At 46.6% G+C, this 17675-nt stretch overlaps 1 protein-coding gene across 1 annotated transcript in view; it reads right to left on the bottom strand.

The window, feature by feature from the left end:
• LOC130562857 (uncharacterized) overlaps window positions 1-16457 on the bottom strand; it is a 36572-nt gene extending 20115 nt beyond the window's left edge. Inside the window, exon 1 of the mRNA XM_057348195.1 lies at window positions 14425-16457. Within this exon, the coding sequence (XP_057204178.1) occupies window positions 15339-16241 (903 nt within the window). The 5' untranslated portion in view covers window positions 16242-16457 and the 3' untranslated portion in view covers window positions 14425-15338. The remainder of the gene's footprint in view (window positions 1-14424) is intronic.
• Between the last annotated feature and the right edge of the window lie 1218 nt (window positions 16458-17675).

Consider the following 17675-nt stretch of genomic DNA (forward strand, 5'->3'; position numbering starts at 1 on the left):
GTGCGATTATTTGGAAATAGAAGAAATACAAAATAACTATCAATTGCCCTTGGTCTGGAGCTCCCTGCAAGATTTCCCCAATGGGGTAAAGATGATGATGAGAAAGGTTAAAGATCAGCCCAGAACTTCACGGAAGAAGCTTGTTAATGATTTCAAGACAGTTGGGACCACAGTTAGCAAGCAAACCATTGGTAACACGCTATGCCGCAATAGATTGAAATCCTGAAGTACCCGCAAGGTCCTCCTGCCCAAGAAGACCCGTCTGGCTCATCTGCAGTTTGACAATCAAAATGATCGAGAAAGGGCTTTGGAGAAAGTGCCGTGAGACCAAAATTGACTCCTGTTTTTTGGTGGGGGAGAAATGCTGACTATGACCCCAAGAACACCAGCTGTACAGAGAGGCACAGTGTTGGAAACATTATGATTTTTCTCCGCTACGGTACAGGATGACTTCACCGCATTGAGGGGCTGAGGGACGGGCCCATGTACCATAAAATCTTGGATGAGAACCTTCTCCCCTTAACTAGATCACTGATGATGGGTCGTGGATGTGCCTTTAACATGACAAAGACCCAAAACATATTGCCAAGACAACCAAAGAGGGGCTTAAGGAGAAGCACATTAAATGTCCTAGCCAGTCTCTAGACCCTAGTCGTATAGAAAATCTGTGAAGGAGGCTAAAACTTCAATTTGCTGAGCGACAGCCAAGAAACTGTATCCTGACACATGTGCAAACCTGGTGACCAACTATCAGAAATGTCTTACCTCTGTGCTTGCCAACAAGGGTTTCTCCACCAAGTACAAAGTTATGTTTTGGGATCAAATACTTATTTCACTGACTAAAATGCAAATCAATTTATAACCTTTATATAATACCTTTTTCCTGATGTTTTTTATATTCTGTCTCTATCAGTTAAAATAAACCTACCATAAAAATGACAGACCCTTCATTTCTTTGTAGGCAGGCAAACTTACAAAATCAGCAGGGGATCAAATAAATATTTCCCTCACTGTATGTGCAATCCCTGGGATCGTACCCATGACCAAGCTCTAACCACTGAGCTACAGGAAATCAATATGATGGAAAGTTAGCAAAAAACTAAGCGTGCCCGTTTATAAGGATGATATGATTGGTCAGTTTCACTGTCATTCAAAATTAATTTATCCCATTGATTTCGGACGATTGAAATGGAAGATACGGACTTTGGATACGAAGATTTCAGACTTCTTGCAGCATGCGCAGGCAACGTATGACATCACAGAACTGCGACTGCACCATGATCTTGAATTACTCTTTTGAGACTTGGTAATATCATGTGGATAGAGTCTGCATCGATCCAGGAAGTCAAATATACATATCTAATAGGGAAAATCATCCAACTTTATTGAAAATAATATTTTAAAGGTTTAAATATTATTTTTTATGATAGTTTAGGTCATCACAGAGGGCCTAGAGGGCCCTGAGGGTTCGCTACTGAACACTGCATCACAAAACTTCAGCTAACTTTAGTTAGTGTAACTAATCACTGTATTGTTGTCCCTTTAATAGACCCATACTCAGTACTGATAAAAATGTAATCAGTTCATCTGTAATCTGATGTGTGACCCATTTAAAAATACATACATACAAATACATACGACTGGAGAAGCATAGCATAACTGAATTAAATTAAAATAGTCAAGTAATAAAAAATTATTATTGATTGAAAACTACAACAGAATTTATTATAATTTATAACTAAATAATATAATATTATGAACTATCTGCGAGAATGATCATGATCACTTTAGATAGAGAAACACTACCAGGGTCCCTTAAGGCAGGACTCGACATTACCGCTTGTCCGGGACAAATTAATGTTTTGTATGGGCAAGTGAGAGAGAATTTTACTTGCCCGACCGGAAAAATATATAATAACAGTGCAACAAAAAAATCGGTCTGTGCTAAGAATAATAAGAATAGGGGCATTAGACAGAGCTGCGTGTTTGTGAATTGCGTTTGTCATGGTTGTGCTTGTTTGTGTGTAACAAGAATCCAGTCCATTTAAAGGGGTCATATGGCGCAAGTACATGTTTTTCTGTGTTTTTGGTGTGTTATAAGTTGTCCATGCATGTATTAGACACGTAAAATTGCACAAATGAAAGTGTGGGAACAAAAGATGCATTCTATCTAAAAGCGAATGCTCAACCAGACTTGCCTGAAATGCCTCGTGTAACCACACCCCGGCGAATCTACGTAACTTCGTAATATGATTTGACTAAGACCGCCCAAATCTACACGTAGTTAAGGTGGGCATACTTGTAAATCTCATTGTATCGCCTGTCAGTACAATTGCTTTGGAACCTGATGTTCCGAATATGGTAAGAGGCGTTACATTTCCGTGAAATGCTTGCCGTATTTGACCAATCACTACGCACTGGTGAACTGGCCAATCATAGCACACCTCGCTTTTCAGAACGATGAGCTTTGTAAAAAATCAGCGCGTTTCAGAGAGGCGGGGCAAAGAGGAGATACAAACATGCACGGTATGTGGAAAATACAAAGTTTTTTAAACTTTAAATGGTGTATACACATTGCGTTACATCTAAAACAAACAATAATATTCATTTTAGCCGTGCAATATGACTCCTTTAACTAGATGGGGACGCGGAATCCTGTTATTTAAATATGTAATTTGGCTGTTCTGTGTGTCTGAGATGCACAGATTAACATACAACATGAGTGATGGTCGAGGATTTGTCTGCGTCTGCACTGTATAAACACATAAACACATGAACTTCATCTCCAGAGTTGCTCTGAGAGTTTATTTTACAAGCTTTTTACTGTTTGAGTACAGCTATCGTCAAGCACACACTAAAACTCGAGTGTCTTCCCGACGACCCGTCAAAATAAAAGTCCTATTAAAATGAAAAAATACTGTAGTATTTGCTAATGGAAATTGTAGTACCCTTGTAGTAAATTGATAAACTGTAGTAAACACTGTAGTATACTATAGTAATATTCAAAAACACTATAGTATCTAGGAATTTTACTGCAGTTTACTATAGTAAATATCACTACAGTATACTACAGTAATTTATGTGGACAAATATACCTCTATTGTATAGTAAAAAATGAAATACACAGAACTTAGAAAAAAATTAATGACATGACAATGCTTAAATGCGGGTTGTCCGATTTCCAAATTACACTTGTTTAGACTAAGTCGGGCCGAGTACCAAAACAACCTTGTAGCCAATCAGCAGTTAGGTGTACATTGCACAGGACGGACATTAGTCGAGACGAGCACTGACGAAAGCGAAAGATGGGGGTAGGGGTGTGTCTGTTTTGGTGATTTGAACATTAACAACGGCTAAGAGAAATCAGACACCCCGCCTTTATTGTCAAGTCCTGCTTTAGGGTAGTGACAATTGGTTGAAGAGCAGGACTTCCCTCACTAAAGAGACCATACATTTCTCCTCATTCATAGTGAGGAGAAGCGTGCGCACAGATGTATACAAACAAACAACAGGGCGAAATGGATAGATGGTATGCTAAACTGCGCATGCCTATAGACCCTACACGTGCGCATGACATCATAGTTTTCACACTGTAACGTTTTCGGTGGTTACACAGAAACAATAACAGCATCGTTTTCAAAAACTTGCATTTAAACACCCATTTTTAGTCCCCTTAACAACTGTGTTGTTTTGTAAATGAACATCCAAAATGTATAATATAATAAGTTTTCCTTTTTTTTTTAAAACGACCTTCTGTAAATGGGCTATTAGTTGTGATTGTGTGTATTAACAGGAAACTGGTACGGGGAACAACAAACATGAGTCAGTGTGAGTGGGGTGTCGTCTCAGGTTTGAAATAAGGAATTATAGCTTGCTCCACTTTTTCCTAGCGTTTACAGTCAAACGTCTCGGTTACGGATGTAACCTCAGTTCCCTGATGGAGGGAACGAGGCGTTGTGTCAAACCGACAGATGGGGTTCGTCCCTGAGAACCAATCGCTTCCGACTACTTAGAAAAGGCCAATGAAAATTGGCGAATGAAATTTGCATGCCGGACTCCGCCCCTGGAAATCCGGGTATAAAAGGGCGACGGCGTGCTTCATTCATTCACCTTTGTTCTGAGGAGCCTGAGACCTCTCACAACTGCTTCAGTGGACAGTACGTGTTGTGGCAAGGAAGACACAATGTCTCGTTCCCTCCATCAGGGAACTGAGGTTACATCCATAACCGAGACGTTCCCTTTCTGTCGGTCTCTCGACATTGTGTCGAACCAACAGATGGGGTTCCTATGGAAAACGCCATAACACTGTGCCCTGTCGCAATCTCTAGCGAAGCGAGGGTGATTGGCCTGGGCGTGTCAGCCGTGAGCGCTACCGCAAAATTTTAACCTACCAGTGGGTAGGTAGGGGGTCCCAGAGCTTTCTTGAAAGGTGGGAAGAGCCCTGCCTTCGGCCTCACAGGCGGCGGCCTTGTTTTTCTAACAGCGAGAAGCCGCCCGGAACCGTAAGGCCACTGGGTAAGCGCTACTTTTTCAAGTGGGGGATGCGTTACAGAGACCACTTCCTACCACAGGAAGGAGTTAGTGGAGATACCAACATGGTCTCACCGATGGGGGAGAACTCATGGGAAGAAAGTGCTGCTGAAGAAGTAAACCGCGAGGTGGAGGTCCACCTAGGGGGGTCATGGGTTACCAAGGTGGGAACCAGCATGAGGATACATCAGACGGAACCGCCCTACTGGGGGGTTGCAACGTCTGGTAGCACTAGGTCCGGTTAGAGCTATGTTGCGAATAACTCCGGAGATACCCGGCCTAAGGGGCAAGGCTGCTCTGCCCAGCCCGCCACAGAAGGTGCTTGCTTAGTGATGGATGGAGTGCCTGTTCTTCGCCCAGTGGGGTAAGAAGGGAGGCTAAAATAGCATGCTGACCCACCTATAGAAAAGGGGGGAAGGTTCTTTCGCAGGCGTATTCCCTACCGGCTGCCGGTCCTACATGTTGCCATGCAGGACGCAGGCTGATACCGGTTCTATGCGGAGGCTTTAGATCCTCGTGAAGGTGTTGGGCGAAGCCCAACCCGCAGCTCTGTAGATGTATGCCAGAGAGGCTGAGCCAGTGCCCACAAGGAGGCTATACTCCGGGTGGAGTGAGATCTCACTGCCAGTGGACATGGGCGATCTTGGGATCGGTGCGCCGCAGTGACGGCGTCCATGATCCAGTGCACCAATCTCTGTTTGAGACAGCCCTCCCTTTCTGCTGATCACCGAAACAGAAAAACCTCAGGTTGTGCTGTCCTAGAGATTTACCAACAACTGGGTCGTGATGAGCGGTAATGGTGGCTACATACACGTTCAGTGTGGAAGGGGAGAGATTACTCTCGAGTCTCTGGAAGGACAGCACGTTCCCGATCGAGCAACTCCGCGGGTCTTCTCTTCGAGAAGAGCACCAGGATGAGAAGAGGCACCACTTATAGGCGTATAGCCGCCTAGGGGCCAGCGCCCTAGCCTGAGTGATGGTCTTAACCGCTGCAGGGGGTAGGCCACTCAGGATCTCCTCGTCCTGTCCAGGGGCCAGACATGGAGGTTCCAGAGGTCTGGCCTGGGATGCCATAACGTGCCCTTTCCCTGGGAAAGCAGGTCCTTCATCAGGGGAATTGGCCAGGGGGGAGCTGTCGTCAAGAGCATTAGCACCAAGAACCAAGTCCGGTTCGGCCAGTACGGCGCAACTAGTAGCACTTGATGCTCCTCTTCCCTGACCTTGCACCGGATCTGTGCAATGAGGCTCACTGGGGGAAAGGCATACTTCCGCTTGTCCCACGGCCAGCTGTGCGCTAGAGCATCCGTGCCGAGGGGGGCCTCGAACGGGGAGTACCCTAGCGGGCAATGGGTGGTGTCCAGGGATGCGAACAGGTCTACCTGAGCCTGCCCGAACTGTACCCAAATGAGCTGGACTGCGCGGGGGTGGAGTCGCCACTCTCCGCGAGAAGTCAACTGATGAGAGAGCACATCGGCTGTCTGGTTCAGGTCGCCTGGGATATGTGTGGCTCGCAGGGAGCTGATCACCTGCTGACTCCACAGGAGGAGGCGTCGGGCAAGTCGTGTTAGCTGCTGTGAACGAATGCCACCCTGGCGGTTGATATACACTACGGCAGTTGTGCTGTCTAACCGGACCAGCACGTGCTTGTCCGGCACGAGAGGTCGCAGCCCCTTCAGTGCAGGTAGCACATCCAACAACTCTAGGCAGTTGAAATGCCAACGCAGGTGGGGGCCCGTCCACCGCCCCGACACTGTGTGCCCATTGCACACGGCACCCCAACCTTGCGTGCCCTTTGCACACGGCACCCCAACCCTGCAGGGAGGCATCCCTAAGGGGACCCCTGTCTGCAAGCAGGTCATGGGAGACAAGGGGGTTAGGGTGTGTCGGCAGAAAAGCGTGATGACCATACGCCTGCTGCCGGTGTGCCACGCTCTCCAAGGGGGACCGCTGACTGCGTGAAAGCTTCTGCACCGGGGAGAGCTTGCTCTTTTCTCAGTTGACCTGTAGCCCCAACCGATCTAGGTGCCGGAGCACCAGGTCCCTGTGTGTACACAACAGATCTCGAGAGTGCCAAGATGAGCCAGTCGTCGAGATAGTTTAGTACCCGCACACCTCCTTCCCTGAGGGGAAGGAGGGCGGCTTCCACGACCTTAGTAAAGACCCATAGAGACAAGGACAGACCGAAGGGGAGGACCCTGTACTGATATGCCCGTCCCTCGAACGCGAACCGTAGGAACGGCTGAAGTCTGATGGACGTCAGGATGCACTTCTGCGTGATTATCCTGAAAGGCAGCTATTGTGTAGGTGCCTGTTCAGAACACACAGACCCATGATAGGGCGCAGCCCCCCGCCTTTCTTGGGGACAATGAAGTACAGGCTGTAAAACCCGTTGAACATCTCGGCTGGTGAGACGGGCTAGATCACTCCCTTCGCCAGAAGGGTGGCGACCTCGGCCCGAAGTACAAGAACATCCTAGCCTCTGACTGAGGTATATCGGATGCCCTGAAACTTGGCGGGCGTGAGGCGACTGGATCGCGTAGCCGAGACGGATCGTCTTCCCTAGCCAGCCTGACAGTCTGGGAAGCCCTGGCTCCCATAAATGTAACAGGGGGACTGAAGGTTCGATCTTTTTCATCATCCCCCCGGGGGGTGGTTCGATGGCTAGCAGTACGGATTCCTTGCTGGGGGAGGTCCCCCGGGGAGGAGATCGGCTCTGCTGCTTTTCCTGCCTGGCGACTGCGCAGCTCAACGTCTGCTGAGAGTGCTGAAGGCTGGTGTTTATACTCGACATTGCGCTTCACCGTGACGCAACGTCGAGTTTGCCGTTCACCGTCATGCAGAGAGAGAGGAAACTCTCTTTTTTGAGAGTAAGTGGGCGCAGATGGAGAGACGGGGCAGGATCCGTCCCTATCCGATTTCCCAGCGATGTGGCTGGGGTCGGGCCTAATGGTAGCCTCGATCCCCCTGAGGTCTTCCCATGAGGGCCGCTTCGCCACGGCTGCTGATGGGGCAATGGTCTCCTCTTCGCTGTCTCCTCCAGGGGGGGCCGCCTGAGTGGGGTGCGCCAGAGCTGGAGGGCGTCGAAGAGGACCAGGGCTGCTGGGAAGCAGACGGTGCACGGGACTCGACGGCCGAGGCGGCCGAGTCGCGGCCAGGAGGACTGCTTCTTTACTGTCGAGAACTGCGGCTCGACAGTACCACCAACCAGCCCCCCCTTGCGAGACGGGTGCATCGAGAAAGCGGACCTTCTCGGCGTTACTCATCTGCGCAAGGTTCGGCCAGAGGAGTTTCTCATGGACCACAAGTGTGGACATCGTCCGACCCAGGGCCCGCGTGGTCACCTTGGTCGCCCGTCGAGCGAGGTCGGTGGCGGCGCGGAGTTCCTGCATAAGCGCTGGGTCGGTCTTACCCTCGTGGAGCTCTCTCAATGCCCTGGCCTGGCAGGAGCCATAGCGTGGAGAGAGGAGGCAGCTTGGTCCGCCGCAATGTAAGCTCTCGACACCAGAGATGCCGAGACCCCACATGCTTTGGTCGGGAGTCTAGGTCAATCCCCTCCAGGTGGCCGCCACCTACGGGCACGAGTGCACCGCGGCGGCATACTCCACCTGGGGGACATCAATGTATCCTCTAACTGTCTCAACCTCGTTTGAAGAGAGGGTGACAGAACTTTGTTTGACGTGAAACGTGCCGGAAAGGGGGCGTTTCCAGGTCTTACTAAGTTCCTCATGCACTTCCGGTAAACACGGCACTGGGGGTGGGCGCGGCTTGGAGCCGCGCTCAAACCCGAGGCGCCATGTAGCCAGCCGCGAGCGCCAGGAGAGGCAGTGCGGGCACTGCAACCCAACACTCACGGCGGCCCGGGAAAGCATGGCTGACATTTCGACGTCCGCTTCTTCCTGGGCTCGACCCCCCGAGAGAGGGAGCCTGAGGAATCGTCGGAGTCGGATGGCAGTACGTCACGCCCCAATGCTGCAAGAGACATCCCATCATCACGCATCGTGTCCGAATACGTGATTGAGGAATAAGACGGCGGACCGTCTCCTGGAGAACGGTCAGACGAGCGAGACGAGGTGCGAACGGTCCGTGAGCCAGTGGCTGGCGGATTATCGCTCACAGTAATCCTCATATCACCCTCGCTGCTTGCCATAGCGGACGGCAGGGCCGTAGTCCTGCCGCCACGGAACGGGGAGCAAACGAGGTGGTGGCTGAAGTCCCGTGGGAACACAGCCACCTGTGACGCAACGTCTGAATCGTCACCGCCCGCAGTGCGGGCAGGACGTATCCACAACGTCTGCCCCAGTGTACTGGAAGCAGGCATCGTGTCCGTCCCCCTCCTCGATGAGTGTGTTGCACCCATGAGAACAGCGGGACAAGCCACGCTGGAGAAATTCGCTCTTTTAGAAAGGAAATTTGCTCGAACACCTCCAGAACTGCCAAGACGCCCAGGGGAGAGTCACTGCAGGAAGGACCATACCACGTCGAAGATTCCAGCAGAAAAATGATCACCAAAGATCGTAGAGAAGCTCATCAGATGCGTAGGCTCTGAAGAACAAAAGGTGAATGAATGAGCACGCTGGCTTCCCTCTTATACCCGGACATCCGGGGAGGAGTCCGGCATGCAAATTTCATTCGCCAATTTTCATTGGCCTTTTTTAAATACTCAGAAGATGATAGGTTCTCAAGACAAACCCCATTCTATCGGTTCGACACAACGTCGAGAGACCGACAGAAAGGGAACTGAGCACCTGTCAGTTTGTGGAGTTTGTGTTGTAAAGTCACACATGTGTATCAGTAAATTGAAGGTTTTGTTATGAGCTGCTATTTTCTATTTTTCTCTCTCACAACACAATAGTTTTACCTTTTTAAAGTCTTCACTGGAGGTGCACAAATATACTAAAAATAGACAAAATATTTTCTACGTATTCCCCACATACTTGCCTTTTATTCAGGTGTGCATTATTGTTATGCAGGTTGTCTTTAACAGGAAGATAGATAAGTTGAGAGTGACTCTAGGAACCAGCACCACTTCCACTTATAACACTGTTATAAAAATTTATCTTAAGAATCTAACATAAAGTTTTGGGATTTTAATTTCTTCTCCAACTCTGACAGGACTTGAATTGGTGCTGGTCCCTCAAAGTCACACAAAGTGTGTTTGTTTTTGTGGAACGAAAAGGAGTCACACTCCAGTTTGGTTAGTTTATTTTATAGAAAAGAAGCAACAATAGTGATTCCCCTTGTGTGCCCCACTGAATATACTAAACATACACAGTTGGTACAAAATAACATGACCAGTTTTATTCTTGATAAAACATTTCATTTAATTTGTAAATTTATAGTAGCCTATACTTGACTTTTATACATCTGTGCGTATTTGAGAGTAAATGGCTTTTATATTAGTCTTGTATAGAAGGTTTGCATGCTTTAAATATGTATTTTAGGGGTATAATGGTATGTGTATTCGTACCGAACCGTCACGAAAAGTCACTTGGAAAATTCCAAATGGAAGTGATCATGCCTTACTCCCCTCGAAGGGCAGCGTGCCATTTTGTCAGGGTTCTCAACTCTGGCCCGCGAGATCCATTTTCCTGCCGAGAAACTCTGATAAAACACACATGTACAAGCTAATCAGTGTCTTTAGGAACAGACGCGTTCAAATGCAGCAGGGCTGCGCATATTGCGTGGCGTATCGCAATAAAGTACTGCGAGAGCGATTCAGATCCATACGGAGCAGTCGGCACTTGAATTACTCTCGCGGTACTTTAATGACATACGCCAATAGATTTGCGCAGCCGCGCATTAAGTTGAACACGTCTATTCCTAAAGACGCTGATTAGCTTGTTTAGGTGTGTTTTATCAAAGTTGGGTCTAAATTCTGCAGGAAAAGGGATCTCGCGGTACAGAGTTGAGAACCACTGACAATGGCACGTTCTGCCCTTCGGAGGTAATAAAGCATAATGATCACATCATTTGGAATGTTCCCCGTGACTGTTCGGTGTGAATACAAGTACTGTTACACCCCTAATGTATTTGTGAATGTATTTCGTATAAATAATAAATCAATGTAACATGATGTTTAATACATTATTACAGTCTAATTTATGTATTAGTTTTAAGTATTTTGATATTGTTAATGTTAATTTTTAATGTTTATTATGTTAAATTGTCAAGTAATTTCACTGAGCTGAAAGCAACATCGAATCAATGTTAGGTAAGGGAACCATTTCATCGATTTTTAATGACAATAAATGTTATTTTGTATTTTTTGTCAGTTGTCTTATTTTGAGAGTAATAATATATAATATTGAATACGACATTATATAATATATTATATTGAATACAACATTATATAATTTTAAAAAGACCAAATTTAGAATTTTTATAGACGTCTTTTCACCTTTCACTTTTCAACCAAATTTGGATGTTGTTTGGACGTCTGGCAGTGTCTTTTCGACGACTTTTTGCTGGGTGGGGCTACTTAAAGCGTTACGTCATGGCGAGTGACGTCAGGGTGTAAAAGATTTGGTGAACCGGTCTTTTGAACTGGTTCATTGAAACGGCTTCTGAAATTAGAAAAAATGTAGGGCAGGGCTTTATTTTGCCATTCCCTTTTTTATTTGATTTGTTATAAGTTGGGCCTGCAGTGGAGGGCTAAAAATGCCTGGCCATTGGACAGTCAGTATAGTCCTACCTCTTTTTTCTTGCTGACGTCATTTGGTGAAGAGTTGTTGTTTAGAGGGGAATTTGATTAAAGATTACACGTGCAAGTGAATTTTTAAGAAATAATGGTGTGCACAGTGCACGGATAAATAATTTATAATAATCACTGCAACACTGTGTAAAACATTTTCCTGTTTGATTGCACGGTGACTTTAAACAGGCTTTGTAAGAAAGTGTAGGCTACTTCACATAATGTCATACTGGCCGATGTGCTTTCTCTTTAAGTTTTACTATAAAATATAATCATGCTGTTAAGTGCAGATATTTAGCATGCTAATTCTCCGAACTAGTTATTATTCTCTAAACAAAATAGCATGTCTTACCATTTTTTCGTGCACTCTACAGTGAGTTCTTGAAAGGACGCAGCAAACTGAAACTTCGACACTCTTTTGCCAGCGCGCTGAAGTCTCTTCCAAACCGAGGTCATGATGACAATAGGCAATTCCTCCTAAAAGATCGGTGAATTAAAACTGCATTGCTGTGTAACGTCTTCAACCCCCGATTTTTCATGTATGGCAGGGGAGCGACAAACAGAACTGCTCTTCACTATGTTCACCGCCGCCTGATTCACACATGCCCCAAATGTCAAAGCACGATTTGAAGTTAGGGGTGGAGATAGAAAGAGACAGATTGCCACAACAGATTACCACTTGGTTTCAATTACATGCTGCACTCACTTGTCATTCTGAAATAACTTTAAAATACGTTAGAGAATCAACACATATTCAACGCGAAATCGACGCAATTTGTTCACTTTCCTAACATTAAATAAATGTTAATTTCAGCTCGGTGAAATGACGTTAGAAAACCAACATATATTCAACACGAAATCGACCCAATTGGTTTGTTTACATAACATTGACTCAATAATGATTTCAGTGCGCTGAAATTACCAAACATTTAAAATAATAAATATTAAAAATTAAAAGTAACAATCTTAAAATGCTTCAAACTACTAGATAGATTTGTAATCATTTATTAAACACCACATTCAGTTACATTGTTTTGTTGTTCAAAATATACATTCACAAATACATATCTAGAGTAGACCATACAAACCCTCTATGCAAGACTAATATAAAAGCCATTTACTCTCAAATACACACAGGTATAAAAGTCAAGTATAGGCTATACTATAAATAGTCTATATTAACAAATTAAGTGCAATACTTTATCAAGAATAAAACTGGTCAAGTTAATTTATAGAAACCAACTGTGCATGTCTTATATTTTCAGTGAGGCACAAAAGGAGATGAAAGGCAGAACATTAAGAGACATGGCAGATCCAGCTCACTATTATTGCTTCTTTTCCATAAAATAAACTAACCAAACTGGACTATGTGACTCTCCTTTTCGTTCCACAAAAACAAATACACAGAAAAGATTTATTTAGGTCACTTTGAATGTAACATAGGGGTGCTACAATGGAGATAAGAATCCATGTGCAGGCTTTATTACAAAAAGCATGGTCAAAACATTCAGGGTCAAAACACCAGCAAACAGTAAAACAGTAAACATAAATAAAAACAAGTAAAATCCAAGGCTAAGACAAAGAGTCATACAAAACAGGCATAGGTCAGGGCAACTAGCAAACAGTTGCAAAAGGTTTTAAAATCTGTTTTAAAACTTGACTGACTGGGGCCCAGGTCAGGGAACAGACAGAATGGCATAACCAACTGTCTGCTTGCCGTCTCACGTCGCAGAATACACAAAATGCACAATTTGGGATAATCCTTTCTCCCAAACATCATAAAATAGAGACTGTGTCTCTTATCTGGCACGGGGTTTGTTTTGTTTTCTGTCGAGCACGTGGTAGTCGCCAGCTGACGGCTGACCGCGTGCTCGGTGTCTGCGTCATTATCCCTAACCTCCTATGTCTGTAAGTCTCCTGCACTGGTGTTTTTCCACTCCACGTCACACACCTGTATTCACTTTGCCCATCTAGCGTATCTATTCCCCTAATTGCCTCACACCTGATAATCCTTCTCTCGTTATGTTCCCATTAAATACCCTCGTTGTCTCTTGTCCTTTGTCTGACCGTTGCTCGTGTTAGCCTGTTCAGACTGACACAGACGTTGCTGCGGCACATCTAACGAAGTTATAGTCTCTCCTAGTCTTGTCCTAATCACAGTCTAGTCTTGTCTAGCTTACTTCTTACCTTCGCCTGTTACCTCGATTCCTCTCGTCCCTGGCAGCTCCCGTGTGTTTTTGTCATGACAGAACGGTCAGACCAACTTCATGGCCCAGCGGGATCGGATCCGCTACGGACGGCTCTCCAGCAACAGGGCGTTCTGCTAGGGCAACAGGCATCCCGTCTGTCCGCCGCTGCCCAGGAGGTCGATGCCTTGCAGGGGCAGGTGGCAGCGCTACAACATCAAATGGCGGAGCTCGTCCAAGGATCGGCTCACGCCGGAGAGTTGCAACATTCTCCGCCTCGCGGCGCTTCAAGTGAACCTGAGCCACACGCAAATAGCCCGCCTCTCTACAACGGGGATCTGAACTCCTGTCGGGCATTCTTGTCGCAGTGTGCCCTGGTCTTCGCCCTTCAGCCACGCAGATATGCCACAGAACAGACTCGCATCGCGTATGTGCTGACGCTGCTGACGGGTCGGGCTCGCCAATGGGGAATCGCGGTCTGGGAAGCCCAGGATCCCTGTTGCCGCTCGTTCCGGGATTTCCGTGATGAGATGACCAGCTTGTTCGACCGATCGGTCCGTGGCGATGAAGCGGCCGCTCAACTCTCTCGGGTGGTTCAAGGCCGAGGTAGCATCACAGATTTCGCGATCCGATTTAAGACCTTGGCGGCCGCGTGTGATTGGAATGCGGGGGCGTTGCGCGCACACTTCCTCGATGGACTCAGTGATAGTATCACGGATGAGATTGCCGCACTAGATCCACCTCGGGACCTGGAGGATCTTATCAATCTCTGCCTGAGAGTCGAGAGCCGGATCAATGCTCGTCGTTGACGCACCACTTCTCCGCCCGCCTGGCGCCGCCGTGAAAATAGCCGGGAGATCAGTCGAGAGCCCAGCCGGGAAAACAACGCCGCCCATCAACTGCCTGAGGCCGAACCTATGCAGATTGGCCGCTCGCGCTTAACCCCGGCTCAAAAACAACAACGCCTGGTGGACGGTCTCTGCTTCTACTGCGGGAAGGCGGGGCACCTCGTCGCACTCTCAACTCAACTCAACTTTATTTATATAGCGCTTTTACAATTTTCATTGTTACAAAGCAGCTGTACATGAGACACATTGACTACAAGCAAAACAATCAAAGTTTTACCTGCAAAAACAAGAAAAGGTTGAAAACACAGAAGACAGACACACCCACACACAAAACACTCCACACACACAACACGCACACACAGACACACACACACACACACACACACACACACACACACACACACACACACGTACGTACACAGACAAGTACGCACACACACACACGCTCAGTGAGAGCACACATTTAGGATAAAGGAGAGAGAAGCACAGGTCAAATATAACAGATAATAAATTCCTATATGCAATATTAATTAAGTAAAACTTTAAGATTCTAAAGCAGCCCCCCCGGTCAGGCAGATAGTGCAAAAACAGTATGCAAACGGTGGCGAGGAACCCAAAACTCTAATCGAGAAAAAAAACCTCAGGAGAACCCAGGCCCAACCAGGGGATTCCAGTTCCCCTCTGGCAAAAGCTGCTGCCTCTGCACAAGCTCCAGAGAACTTGCACAACAAGGCTAAATAAAATAAATAAACTTAATAATAAAATAAATTATAGTTTAAGATTATCATTAATAATCTAATAGCATTTGAAGTTTTGTGGTGAAGACATGTCAAGAGACCGCGTCCTTCTTTATCCAGCTCTATCATCTCAGCTCTTGTCAGGTCCCCACTTCCCATTCTCCGCTCTACCATCAGGTCAGGCCATGAACTGCATCCTGCTCGCTGTGGTAACCTTGGAACAATGAGACAAGACTGGCTGAGAGTAGAGTACTGTTCTGTACTCTTTGATGCAACAAGTACATCAGTTGTGTTTTTGGTTCCGGTTGATCTAACTAATGCAGCCTAAACCCTCTGAAGATTTATATTATGGAAGAGTAGTGTATGCAAGATTAAAAAGATGCGTCTTTAGTCTAGATTTAAACTGACAGAGTGTGTCTGCCTCCCGGACAGTGCAGGGAAGACTATTCCAAAGTTTAGGCGCTAGATAGGAAAAGGATCTACCACCTGCACTTGATTTTGAAATTCTAGGTATTACCAACTGACAGGACGCCTGAGAGCGTAATGCACGTGAAGGACTGTAATACAAAAGGAGTTCATTCAAGTACTGAGGAGCTAAACCATGTAAGGCTTTATAGGTAATAAGCAAGATTTTAAAGTTAACGCGATGCTTTATAGGTAACCAGTGCAAGGTTGACAGAACCGGGCTAATATGTTCATACTTTTTTGTACGTGTAAGAACTCGAGCTGCCGCGTTTTGGACCAATTGGAGTTTTTGTAATAAGCCTGCAGGGCAACCACCTAACAGTGCATTACAGTAATCTAGTCTTGATGTCATGAATGCATGAATTAACTTCTCTGCATCTGAGATTGACAGCATATGACGTAGTTTAGATATATTCTTAAAATGGAAAAACGCAATTTTACAGGTGTTGGCGACGTGGCTCTCAAATGACAGATTACTATCGAATAGAACGCCAAGATTCTTTGCTGACGACGAGGGTTTTATGGAACATCCGTCAATAGTTAAACAGTATTCTTGGTTGTTACTTATAGCAGTTTTCGGTCCAATAAGTAACACTTCCGTTTTGTCCGAGTTCAGTAATAAAAAGTTGTTACTCATCCAGTTTTTTATATCGACTATGCATTCCATTATTCGATGGAACTGCTGTGTTTCATGAGGCTTCGAGGAAATATAAAGTTGAGTATCATCAGCATAACAGTGAAAGCTAACTCCGTGTCGCTTTATTATATCTCCTAGAGGTAGCATGTATAATGCGAAGAGCAGAGGCCCTGAGACTGAGCCCTGTGGTACACCGTACTGGACTTGCGATTTGCGTGACACCTCATTGTTTATTGCTACAAATTGAAAACGGTCGGATAAATAAGATTTAAACCATTTCAAAGATATTCCCTTAATGCCGACATAATTTTCGAGTCTATGTAGGAGTGTGCTGTGGTCAATGGTATCGAATGCAGCACTAAGGTCTAGCAGAACCAATAACGAGATACAACCTCGGTCAGATGCCAATAGCAGATCATTTACCGCACTCTGTCCGGTAAAAGCCGGCGCCCATCCGTAGAGCGGAGAGTCTGGGTGGGCGCCATCACTGACACCTCTTCACTACCATGTACCACGCTGCCATTCCGTCTCACCTACGGCTCCCAGACCCACGCAGGGAGGGCGCTCATCGACTCCGGAGCTGAAGGAAACTTCCTGGACAGAGCCACAGCCCGGGACTGGGGAGTACCCACCATTCCTCTGCATCCTCCCCTCTCCGCCGTGACTCTGACGGGACTGCCGCTATCCACTGTCACCCACACCACTCCTCACGTAAGCCTTTTTCTGTCAGGGAATCATTGTGAGAAGATTAGGTTGTACATCCTTGATTCCCCCACCACACCTCTGGTATTAGCGCATCCGTGGTTGTCAGAACACAATCCTCACATTGATTGGGTGAACACTTCTATTTTGTCTTGGAGTCCTTCTTGTTATGTGTCTTGTCTTGGTCCTGCTCCCTCGCCTGTCTTTGTGTCTCCTGTGTTAAAGATGGATGCTGCCGACTTGACCGGGGTTCCGGAGGAATACCATGATCTGCAGACTGTGTTCAGTAAATCTCGCGCCATGTCTCTGCCTCCGCATCGCTCCTACGACTGCACCATTGACCTCCTCCCAGGCACTTCTCCACCCAAGGGTCGGTTATTTTCCCTTTCGGGTCCTGAAAGAGAGGCCATGGAAAAGTATATTCGTGAATCCTTACACGCCGGGCTCATTCGCCCCTCCTCCTCGCCGGCCGGCGCGGGTTTCTTCTTCGTGTAGAAGAAGGACAGCTCCCTACGCCCTTGTATCGATTATCGAGGTTTGAACGAAATTACGGTAAGGAATAAGTACCCCTTACCTTTAATGTCGTCTGCCTTCGAACTGTTAGAGGGAGCTCGGGTCTTTACGAAGCTAGACCTCCGCAACGCCTACCACCTGGTTCGCATTCGCGAGGGGATGAGTGGAAGACGGCATTCAACACTCCATCGGGACACATTACGAGTATTTGGTTGTTCCGTTTGGTCTGACCAATGCTCCGGCCGTCTTCCAGGGCCTCATCAACGATGTGTTGGGGGACATGATCAATCGCTTTGTCTTTGTGTACCTGGATGATATCCTTATTTTCTCCCACTCTCCCCAGGAACACACCCAGCACATCAGAGG

This window comes from Triplophysa rosa, linkage group LG1 (genome assembly GCF_024868665.1).
Source record: "Triplophysa rosa linkage group LG1, Trosa_1v2, whole genome shotgun sequence".
NCBI classification, from domain to species: Eukaryota; Metazoa; Chordata; class Actinopteri; order Cypriniformes; family Nemacheilidae; genus Triplophysa; species Triplophysa rosa.